The 13,476-nt window shown below is 28.4% G+C and overlaps 1 protein-coding gene across 5 annotated transcripts in view; it reads right to left on the bottom strand.

The window, feature by feature from the left end:
- LOC113555971 (hepatic leukemia factor) overlaps positions 1 to 13,476 on the bottom strand; it is a 55,364-nt gene that overhangs the window by 16,184 nt on the left and 25,704 nt on the right. For 2 of the 5 annotated variants that reach the window (XM_026960632.1, XM_026960635.1), the window contains exon 2: positions 4,310 to 4,366. In XM_026960632.1, coding sequence (XP_026816433.1) covers positions 4,310 to 4,366 — 57 coding nt within the window. Of the gene's footprint in view, positions 1 to 4,309; positions 4,367 to 12,274; positions 12,516 to 13,476 lie in introns of those variants that run through there. The other 3 variants (XM_026960630.1, XM_026960633.1, XM_026960636.1) reach the window with 3 other exon arrangements.

The following is a 13,476-nucleotide window of genomic DNA, read 5'->3' as shown; positions in this document are numbered from 1 at the left end:
GTGAAAGTGAAAGAAACGAGAATAATGTAATAATGTTATCTAAAAAAAACATCATTAATAACACGTGGTTTTTTTTGGAACTATGCAGCAATGGTTGGAATATTTTTTTATTATAAATCCGTCTTGTAATACACAAGTAAAATTGACAGTTAAAATTTATAATAAATAGATAGGTTGTAACGGTGGTTTTGTATTAATTGTATGTTTGTGTATTGACAGAATGTCTGATATAATGCAGTAAATCATAAATTCAGTTGGCTTACAACACGATGACCACATTTGCTTTACTGTTTTGAGTTTTAGAAAACTGACTACAAATCATCTATTATACTACCTAAAAGGTGACTGCTATTGTAATAAATGCGTCAAACCGTGTACGTTATACGATTTAATCATTTCGTTTAATAGATATTAAAGATCCACAGGTATTAATAACATAGTAATGAATTTTAGGTATATTAATGAACATTTAATCAATGTTTTAAATGTCCAAAGTTTGTGACAAACGAATCAAACGACCGAATTATAATAGTTAAGCTAAGCACAGTTGAAATTATTAAGATTTTATTGAATACTGGTTTTAAAGATCAGCAAATAATAATAGTTTTTAGAGGTATATGTAGTTTAGATATAAACTGTTTTTTGTCTTGTATTTCGTTAAAACATTCAAGTTAATGTGCACGACCGTTGAAATCTTTTATTTGTGACAAACCCGCGTTATTTGTCGAAAAATTATAATTCTTATAAATGTTATGTTCATTTCTTTTTATTTCCGCAGACAGTTGTCACAATTAGAAATTATTAAGACGTGTAAATGTATTTTGGTAACCAATAGTTGCGGAGAAAATTACACGACGCTTGATAACAATCACGCCGCACACTCTAAAACAGTTATATTCCTCTCCACAGTCCACAGACAATCTAATACGGAAGTGAACGGTATATTCGCGATGTAATCCGCAGACAAGCAGCAGTGCGGTGGGAAAATAAGGAATCGCGAAGATCCTTCTTGTGGTGTTTCAGAGCTAATTACCTAAAGATTCGGAGGAGCGAACCAATTGGTACAGGCGACATTCAATAAAGTGTGGCTGTGCACGGTAGTTGTGCGTAGCAAATACAAGATCAAGGATTTCCTATACATCCATGAACAAGTGCGCGCGGCCTCTATTAAAACGAGATACCGGCCCGAGAACAAGGCTGTTTTGAGTCATTTAAGAAAGAGAGAAAAAAATCCTAACCTTGTGAAAAAACGTTTAATACTAGAATTTATGTTACAAAACTCATTTCCATATTGACATCAATTTTCACAGTGATTTCTTAACGTATTCTAATAATTCAAACAAACGAGACACTAGGAAATTATAAAACATAAATAATAATAATCTTCGAAGCTGTCGAGTAGACACTTTTCATGGAGGTTTCTATCAATCAATTGTTCTAGCGAAATGTGAATTATAATGATAAATAAAAATTATAATGTATTAATGTTAAATAAATCTAAATTCGATATAAACATTTAAACGGTATTTTAAAGGTTATAATCGTTGTATAGTAGAAGTTTTATAAAAAAAAATTGAAAAAACTATTTATAGGTACTTATTTTTTGATTAGTACGCCTAAAAATTAATAATTCATATCAATTTAAATATGTAAATACACAAACAAAATAATTTGTAGACATATATACATAGTATATAGGTATTATAATATGATCAAAACGTATATAAAATGATACCTTTTGAATACTGAATATTTTCCTATAAACAATTAATGTAATTTGTGACATTAGTCTATTAATTCCTATAATATAGATACTTTAATAGTAAAAAAACTAATAAAATAATCAAAAACATTTCCGTAAGATTTTTTTTTCTTAATTTTTGAATCATTATAAATGTATAGATAATTATGTTCGCATTCAGTGAAGATGATGTTGAATAGCTATCTATTTCCCAATTATTATAATAACTATAACCAGGAAAAGAATTATTGTGTCAAACGCAGTCACCGTTAAAAATATGCAATATATGTGTAATAGCTAGGTAGAAATACAAAGAAAGGAAAAACATTTTGGAAATTCAATCTTCAAAAATAAAAATATTTTCAAATTAAATATCGATATAATATATAAGTTTATATTAACTATACATTATATTGATAATTAAAATCACTATTTAACAAAAATATATATATACATGTATATAAATACTTGAATATATATAAATATACAGAGTGCTCCACTTATTTTTTCTTTACACGTGCATTTATACATAATCTGATTCCTAGAGTTTCAAGTATAGTTAAGGACTATGTTTTCAATTATGTATTGTTTTTTCTACCTTTAATCTTTAATAGAATAAATTTTAAATATATTTATTTTTATTAAAACGTTGATACCTAACTCGAAATTTAAATTTGAATAAATCAAGGATTCAGAATTATTATTATAAAATATAAATTATAAGTACAATATTTAGTCTAATAATTAGTTTTAATAATCCAACCAAGTGGCTTAGTGGGAAATTTGGTGGTCCTAGGGAGGCCCTTTATAAATACAAAAATAAAATTAATGAACAGCGATATTAGAACCTAATAAAAAATATATACTTTTAATAATTATATTAATTGTTTTACGAGTATCACTAATGAATTTATTTTAACTTATAACGTATTATACATAAAAACGAAATCTTATGGTTCATTTTAAAATCATCATAGCTTCCTAACCTATTATTATGTATATAATGGATATTATCTTAAATACGTTCGAAATATCAGTTTAGATATATGCGGTTTTCAAAGATATCTGTTTAACAACTTATGGAAAGTGGTTCTCGTAAAAAAAGTTTTTATCACCATAATATGATACTCCTATTTTATATTAAAAATTTAATACCGGATTACACGAACAATTGATTAATTTAATGAACCAATCACGGGCCACTAAATTATGTCAATAAGAGATCATTAGCTTACTAAATTAATTTATTAAAAGTGTTTAGCTGTTTTCACAACCAGGAAAAGTACTAAAAGATTCCAAAAACAGAGTTTGAAAAAAAAAATCATTATCAATAGATAAATAATAGGAAGAGTGTCAGGAGTGAGCATGCTCACTATAAGTAAATAAAATAAACTATTATTCGCTGTATTTTGTGTGGAAATATTATTATTCTTCGTCTAGGCTTGTACGTTTTAAATTGTTCAAATTAAAAAAAAAAAAATCTTACCAAATTCGTTTAACACAACTAAAATTATTTAAAAAAATAAATAATATATATTGATAATAGTTATAGTACGTAGTAGGTAGAAAGAATTATAAATTGTACCAAACCAGAACGATACAAATTAATTAACTTGTACTTGGCACACATCTACATTATGTTTATATAGTGATTTGAACACAATCCAAGTCCACGTGTGTATTTAGTTTAGTGTAGGTGATTACTGATTTCGAATTTAACAACATGAATACGTAATCCGACCAAAATTATAAAAGTGATATGTTTTATTACGAGATATCCACTACTACACTAATATTAGTTAATATTAATTTCGAACAAAATACGATTTCATTATATTTAATTTCGTGTTCGATTTATTCAACAGCTACATATAATTGCATTCGATACGTTTATAGTGTATTGTAATTAATTTATAACTTTCTCGCGCTTAACCATTTTTAAATTGTCATTTTCGAAGTAACGATTAGACGACGCTCATAAGAACATTGATATTAATGGAAATATACAATGTGTGTTATGATAACACATCAAGCGTGTACAACATTTTTATGGTCAAAATCACAACGTTTGGAAGTGAATTTAAGATCGTGTCATAGGTTAGGTTAGGTTTCGTATACTAATTAATATTATGTAGCTAATTTTAATACGTAAACGTATATCGAATATACTTTTTTTAACGCGGTGATTACAATTAAGAGTTTAAAGCGTACGTACGAGTGACCAAGTAAAAGGATAATACAATTCTTCAATAATAATGTACATTATTTGTCGTTCATTTTTAGAAAGTACTCAATCAGTCACGACAGTATAAGGACCATACACTCGAATTACAGATATTCACGTATCATCGTCATTCAAACTTAAAACGTACACATTCGGGAGAAAAACGAAGTAGCGTCGACCATCGAATTATTATTAAATATTTTGATTACTTATAAACAGAACTGTTTAAAGTGTATAGTTTTCAATTACCAAAATCAATTATTGTAACTCGGCGTCCAAACGAAGCACAATTGACGTGTGGTTAGTATAATGTTAAAACCTATGATATGCTATGGGAAAAATACCTGAAGATTTGCGGTTGACTCTTTTTGGGACGTTGGCCACTGATTGAGTTTTCTTACCTGTAACAAAATATGTGGAAATTATTAACATGCACTAAAATTTGAAACTATTAAAATGATAATATAATAATAATGATAATATAACTGATAACTTAATTTTATAAATAAGTAATATTGTATAAATAATTATCATTAAAGCTAATTATTATTATAGTGTATTGCACACTACTACGAAAAAAAAAATGACAAAATTACAATTTATAACGATCGAAGTGCATCAAAAATGTACATAAATTTTGCTGTCGTCCGATCGTTAATTTACTCCTAAAATACTTTCAAGTAGTTAATTCATCGAACAAACAAGACAGTTGTGTTGCTCGCGCGTTCGAGGGGACATCGAACAATCACCATCACTGACCGGTTACGCGTTTCATCAAGTGGTTTGGTAAAATGTCTCATATTTTGTACCGCACTTGTGTAAAAATATTATACATATCAGATGTTAGCAATCCTACCAAAATACAAAAGACTAATGATTTTCATTTATTTGTTACAGTTCTAGTTTGCAGCAATACCGCGATGGTGTCATGAAATATTGTTAAAGTAGGCACATTTGTCTACTATAATATATTTCAACATTTTTGTCGTCAGTTTGACATAAAAATATTAATTTCCATACATTGTGTAATATTGCTTTGTATATATTTTTCTTCTATACTCGCTTATTGCATTATTATTTTGAATAATTTGTCCCTTTTGAAATAATTTCTGTCCGCATTACGACGTGCGATACAACTACTATATGGGACGGCCATTATATACGCATAAATGATATATCTTTTTCGGTTAAATGTCTTATAATAATAATAAAAATAATACCTAATGGTAACAACAACGACGACGACGACAACAACAACAAGGTATTAAATACTTTGTTTACCAAACCAAATGTTCTCGTATACAGAAATACGACACTTGTGACTAGTTATGCGGTATATTTAAAACGATAGCTTATAAATATATATATTATATGATATACATGTCTATTTTACATATTTATAAGACGTTCGCCGCTTCGTATCATGTCGCAATCCATTAGGTTATTAAAAACATGTATTATGCTCGCGCGATTTTAGTACATAAGTTGTGTGCGCTGGAAAAAAAAATCGTTTTCTTTTTCCCTTCGTTTAGGGTTCCCGGGTGCGTACGAACGAATCGAAAAAAATGACAGAATAATAATAAAAACCGCCGAGGGGATTTCACTCGGTGCTCGCAACGTAGAAAACGAGCCGGAATACGCTTGGCCGGCGCCCGCCGTACCTAACCTAATATTATTATAATAACGACGGGCGCCGGTCACGCCAATCTCGGGGGACGAGCGTATCGTTTTTTTTTTTTTTTTATAATATTTTTCTCCCGTGTCCAATAATATAAATGTATGTACATATATACACGCGCTGGGCCTCGGCTGGTCGATCTATCCTAGGTAATATAAGTACCTTCGTTAATTTGTCTTCGTCGTCACTCGTCAATCACTTAAAAACGTAATGTGGTTTTTTTTTTTTTTATAATATATATTATACATTTTTCGTTGTTGTTCAAGGGACCAAGGGCAGCGTGAACGTGATGTTTCGTATATTGCTATAATTATTAATAAAACCTCCGCCGCGATATTGTTGTTTTCGTATTTTACTAATTTACTATAGTCTATAGCCCCGCGCATGTGCGGTCTCCGTCTTACTAACAGGCAACAGCATATAAAGGTAATATAACCATGCAAGTCTTACCTTTAGAAGAATTCATTTTACTTAGTTATTTTTAATATTAAAGTGAATTGACCTGTGATTATATCAAGTTTAACGGTAAGAATATTATTCAAGGCTTCACGAATACTCTTTACGTTATTTAAAACTGTAATTATTGTTGTACGTATTAAAATTTTTAAAAAACTTTCGCTTCAAAATTATAATATCGTAAAAAGCCTGCGCTGAAACCCTGTACAATATTCTTACCTTACAATTTGATAATAGGTCAATTCACTCTATCGTTAAAAATGACGGAGCAAAGTAGATTTTTCCGATCGTAAAATTGGCCATGTTCTGCGTTAGCGAGACGGAGACAGACAACATATGCGACGATGCCGTCCTCTAATTCCGATCCGGTCGACCAAAGAGTTTTCCCGTCGGTTGTGATGATGAACGCACACGTTACAGCGTACAGGTTAGGATACCTGCTTGCTTCACACACACTACCCGCCTTACCCGCCAATCTACACGGCACTGCCACACGCATCACCCGGCAGCACCCACTCTTCCCAGTCCGACACACCGACCGCCCGACCGTTCGCTAACCTAACCAAACAGGACACGTGTCCCGTACGCACGCATCATTGTCTGAGGAACCCCACCCCCCACCCAACACCAATCGGGCCAAAAAAATGTCGATCGGTTCGAAGAATCACTCGATACAATGCATAATGCACCAGCCGGATTATTGCCGCCGCCACCGCCGCCGCCGCCGTCGTCGCGTCGATAAAATGAAATTATCGTACATATTTTGTTGTGCGGTAGGAGGCAAGAAATTTGTTCGGTTCTAAAACGCTGTATAAATTATATATTGTACCCGCTATTTGTCGTGGTCGTCCTTGCAGCGGAACGCTTTTCGAAACACGTGTCGCCCGGAAACTCGCGATGCCACACGCACTACGCGCAGCAACTAGCTGTTTGATACGATCCGGAGAAATGATATAAATTCAATTCCGATTCGAATATTTTTTTTTTTCTACTTTAATAGTCAATATACTTCGGCCATTTTCTGTACATTCTATGTTACGTCGTTAGGAATGTATATTGTATATTACTATGGATAATATAATCCACTACACGGTATATGAAATAAAATAATTGAAATCATTTTTGGATCAAAAATTTGTTGGATCTATCATCACAATATTAAAGTAATTGATAGTATGCACCTATAGTAGGTATATATTATACATTATAAGTGCCACATATTTTTTAATATTATTAAAATAAAAGAATGGTTTTGTCAATTGTACTGGATATTGCTGACTAATGTACAGTTATACTCGACAAAAGAAAATGGCATTATTTTAATTTTAAACAAGCACTGTCGTTATTAAATAATACTGGCTTATGTTATACTCATAATTTATTACAATATAGATATTTCAGCATCGATAGGCGATTACTAACAAAGCACATCTTACATGTACGACTAATGAAACAAAATGTTTAACTAACGGTCGACACCTTAAAATTAGTAAAAAATGTTTAGTTGTACAATACATTTCAACCATGATATTGTTGGTTTGAGAGATTACAATTTATTTCTAATCATGAGAGTATTTTAGTAAACGGAAAAAAAATCCTCAAGAAAAAAACCACCAACAAAGAATCCAGGAAAAAAGATCTTCGAAATAAAATATAATGTTTCCAAATAATTAAAAAACTTTAAAATATGTTATCGAGGTGTACAGTGTAGTATGTAGGTACATTTTATAACATAATATAAGGCGATATTACGTACACCCATATTATCTGTAATAGACTCACAAATACGATTTAGATGCTCACTATCTTTAAATAAATAGGCACCATCATGCTTTTAAATATTGTACAGTGCAATAAAAATTAGCAACGATTTAAAGTAGATCACAATGGGTAATCAGTATACATTTTTGTTATACATGATACACAAGAATAAAACGAATAATACAAATTTTGAAATTGCACGGAAAGGATATATTTACCATTTTCAAAAAAAATTTTAATTTTATAAATTAACATACAAATTTAGCTTTTAAAAATACCCGAGTGTACTTAATACTAGTTTGAGTATCCAATATTTGTTGGTTTTGTTCATGAGTTTGTACATAGTTCTATAATAGCTGCGGTAGCAACTATAGAGTTAAGAAATATAATGAATGTAAAAGCACAACTATCTTATACAAAACCTGAGGCTGTGAATAATGTACCAAATGAAATAATAGTTGAATTACCTAAAGGCCACGTAAGACGAACAATTCGAGACCATCGAAATTACAACGATCCTTCTAAACCAGTGTGTAGAAAAGATTTCAGTCATTGAAGGTGACTATAATAATATTATACATAATATCAATTAGTTAGAATCAATAGCTTTAATTTGAAATACAATTTATACCATATCATGCAAGGTGACTGACTCACTATTTGTAAAACTATTAACATTTTTGAAATTGTTTTTTTTTTATATAATTCACAGTTAAAATATATTAAAAAAAAAAAAATTTACTAATATTTATTATTCTCATAATTATTTTTCTATAACAAAATTATAATAATATTATAATTTATAATATACTTTCTTCTATAGTTTTATATACACTATGCTTTGTTTATAATATATTTGCATTTATTTGGAATAAAATAAAATGTATAATCATGTTATTTAAAATACAAAGTTAACAATTTTTTTTTTTTTAATAATTACTTGTTTAAAATTATTAATCATAATACTATGTTTAATCTTAAATCAAATAAAATAACCGATAAACATAAGAATGATTATGTTTAAAAAATAATTGAATAATTGTAATAAAAATTATTTAAATTGCTTTTTATTGAAATTGAACGCCATAATCTGCTACCTATAAATTTGTTATTAAATATTAATAATATTTTAGTAAACACAAGCGTTTAAAAAATTTTTATTCAATAATTTTCATAACATGGTTGTGTGATATTGTTTTCTGGGGAATTTTCTACTAGGGTCGAGGATTTTTATTCCGCAACTCTAATTATGCGAGTATTTTATATCTATAATTTCTGCGTCAAATCATGTACAGCCAAATATAACATATCTATTGAAATACCAATTTACTAGTTATTAATAAATTTGTATTAAATGCGTTTGTGGCATAGAGATTTTAAAATTATAATTTAAGATCTGGTATAGGTGCAAGTGATTATAGACTATAGTGGAATTATATGACTCAATATTAAGGTTACATCTTTAAGTTATAACATAATATCAAATAATTTCAATAAGTAATAATGCCGTCGTAAACATCCAATTTCTTTGTATAACGGCTAAACAACTCAACGATTATTAATATTTTACAGTACCGACGAAAACAAATGTAGTCCTATGTATTAATTGTATATAATATAATTACAACATATTAGGCTTAAGTTTATTTATTTATGAATACTAAATGGAAAATTTAAAATTGTAATAACATGGTAATACTGTAATAATAGAGAGTATTACATATAATAGTGATAATAATAACAAAAATAATTGTAAAATAAAAAATGGTAGATGATTTAAACCAATTTTAAATTATTACATATTATTAAGTGTATTTAATAAAATAATCATGTACAATTGTTTTTTATTACAAATAATTATTGATACATTTTATTGATACAAACTATCTATATTATAGGTTCTATAGGATAATAAAGTAATAATAGTTTTTAAAAATCTAAATCACAACCATTATACAACTGGAGAAAGTAGTTGAAATTGCCAATGACTTCATAAATTAAGAAAACAGTTAAAATATAAACGATATTTGTGTATTTGTCAAAAACCGGCAAAAGTTATTCATTAAGAAATTTCCAATCATGATATTAATACTTCCTACACTAATGATATATAAATTAAATTAGCCTACATCATTTTATAGCATTTTTGAGTGATTTTAAAAATATTGTCATGATGTAAGCATATATTGAAATTGTTTTTTATTGTATTATAAATAATCATCGTGTATTACAAACTTGTAATTTTAAATGTAAATCTAAAACATTTTCAAAAATATTTTTCTTTTTTTTCTAAGATTAATATTTAATTATTATAATAGTACCATTTAAAATTATTATACTGCGGATGATTCATCATGCATGGTTGCTCCCATATTTATTTATATGATAATGAATTTATAAAATTATAATTTTTGAAGTATTTTAATTTGGACCATTTTCACAAATTATAAATGTTGATTAGTTATTAAAATGTTTTCCCATTCAAATCATGTAATATATATATTATTTTAAGATAATCGCTCTGCTCAGAATTTCGTATATGAATTTGGACGCGCAATATAACTAACTTTAAATGAATTAATAACAATAATTAAAATCAAAATACATAAAGCATTTTAATATTATTATTTTTGTTTGTATTTAAATTAATTTTTTTAAATGTTAAATTACAATTGATTAACTATCACAAGTGTTTTTCTAATAATGGAAAACATAAGGTCAGTTAATGTATGATTACTAAGTGCTTTAAAATGGTAGATACTATATAATATCAATTAACAATTTATTGGTCAATTATTTTTTTCAAATTTATCAATATGTTGGAAATATTATCTTATATATTGATAACATATTTAATAATGTACACATTTTTAGAAATAAAATTAAAAATAAATAATAAACTAATAGTTTTAACTCTTAATACAATATTTATGACTAAATATGTAATATATCTTAAAAACATTTTATTCATTATTCTTATATAGTACAGCTTATAATACCTTTACCATATATTTTATTGTAATTTTTATTTAAAATTAAGTTGTAATAAAAATGGTTTTATTTAAATAGAAAATGTACTTTTTATCACTATTTTATAACATATAAATGATAGTGATAAAAGTTTATTTAAAATATTATAGATTTTATGAAATTTGAAAAGTTTTTAAGTCCCGTGTAATTTTTAAAATTATAAACACCGCAATTTGTTCTTAAAAACATTATTTTTATATAACTAAAATGTGTAAATATTAATTTATTAATTATTATCTATAGTTTATCAATTAAAGTCAATTTTATTTTACATAAATAGCTGTATGTTCAATGAACTTATTTTAGACAATAGGGTTTTATTATAAATAAATTATTTATGTACATAACATATTATCTGTACGTGTGGATTTGAAATGATTTTGCTTATCATTGGATACTTAATACTATACATTCTAATAATTTTAATTATCAATCTATATGATGCTTAAAATGGAAATAAGACGCCAAGACGGTGTACCTAACTGTTTTTCTAAGTCTTTAAAAATCCCATTACTTCTTATAATAGTATTCCTATTTTAAATATACGCTATGCTTGTAATTGGGTTACAGTTTATTACTATTAAGTGTTATTTAGCTAAAAAATAATGAAGTACGTACCTATGGGTACTATTATAATAGTAAATAGGAAAATATATATATATATATTATACATTTATGGGATAATAGAGAATGATTATTAAATAACATTATACATTATTTAAATATAACATTATTGATCCAAAATAGTCAAAAATATTTAAAATGCTTCATTTCATGTAAAATATGACTCATACATTCTTAATTAAAAACTATTCAATAGCTTACAAAACACAAATACTAATTAACTAAACAAATACAACTGAAAACTGATCATAGACTATATAGTATAGTATAGTATATACTATGTTATAAATTGTAATTAACTAATTAGATAAAAAAATAAATAAATAATGTTTAACGTTTATAGTCCATCTATTACAGCATAGTTATTTTTTTATTAATCATAATGCCATCATATTTATTTTTAATACTTAAGTACCTATATGGTTACATTGATAAATAAATAAATGGTATATGTAGAATTTTAGATATATGCGTATAAATAAATAATAATGAGTATGTATAACTTGTGTAGATTAATATCAAAACAACATAATATAGTTCTGGGATTCAAACGTTTATCTGATATATTTAGTTATAGTTTCCTACGTGATACGAATTGTAAACTAGTTAGTTTTTAGTTCTGTAAAAATACCCACGGACTGTATTATAATACCAATCATACTTAGTGTCGGGTCACACTATCCGTTTTCATCGGTTCGCCGTTTTATATTATAATTAAAAAATAATATTATAAACAGAAAAAATGTACACATTATAATACCTGGTATGGGTATGAGGTAAGTTTTTGACGGGTAGTACTCATGATTGGAAACGGTCCATTGGTTATTTGACATCGGTGACTGTTGTTTGACTTGACGGTTTTGTATCATTTCGAACCTTTTTTAATCAAACATTAAGAACGACACGTAACACAGCTTCCGATCGTATAGATGGTTGTTCGTTTTGTACAGAATATGTATTTATAATTTCGGCAAACGCGGATAATAACGAAACCAATAGGAAAAAATATTGAAACGGCAAACGAACGCACGGTGTTTAGACTGGACTACGGAACGTCAATCTGTGCGGGACAAAACTATTCAATTAATATAATTATTGTTACGCGTATTGGTGTCATTGGTGATATCCGTATCGGCCGATTCAAGTGCGCGGTACAACGTGTACAAAATGCCGGTGCCGGTCCTAAAGTCGACGCACAGGCGAGATTATTATTTTATTGTATCGACACGTGTTTATTACGTAGAGTAATGGTGCTCTGCTTGTGCGGATGTCTTAGTCTTAGGATATAACGAATCGTAAACGCGCGCGCGACAGAAAAGAAACGAATAATATAATATTTCGCTGGAAGAATATCGGAAATCGACCAAAAAAAAAAAAAAAAAGACGGATCACCGCGACGGATAAATGGGTCGTCGATCGAGTGTGATGGGTTATTTTGTAGTGATATATGCGCGTGCGATGTGATACAGGTGCCGCGGTTTTTTAAATGATGCAACTTGCGTAAGAAAATGATATCATTGCGTGTCATTCGCCAATTGTTACAGTTTATATTCTTTTGTCGCAGAAAAAATATAAACTCAGCGTCCGTAAGCGCAGTGTACACCCATCGCATGCACACAGACTTGACTAACTATTGAACTGAAAACCTGGGCTGTATATCCCAAATGACAGAGCAGGGTGCACGGACCCACGTGCTGTGCCGTTATGTCACGTGTACGCTCAACGTGAATCGTATTCTAAGGATACAGACGTTGTTTCTTTGTCGACAACTTTCTATACTGGGAATACAACTTAAAAATTCAATTATACGGTTTATGAAAATACGATTTCCCATACCGGGTATTCATAACGTTTTTCTTTGCGATTTCGCGCTGCAGCCCGCAGACTACATTAATTAATAGCATAACAATAAAACAAATACTATCGACTACACAGCAATGCTACGATATTATTATGGTACAC

This window comes from Rhopalosiphum maidis, chromosome 4 (assembly GCF_003676215.2).
Source record: "Rhopalosiphum maidis isolate BTI-1 chromosome 4, ASM367621v3, whole genome shotgun sequence".
In the NCBI taxonomy this organism is placed as follows: domain Eukaryota; kingdom Metazoa; phylum Arthropoda; class Insecta; order Hemiptera; family Aphididae; genus Rhopalosiphum; species Rhopalosiphum maidis.
The sequence above is the reverse complement of the archived record's forward strand: the minus strand, read 5'-3'. Positions and strand labels throughout refer to the sequence as shown.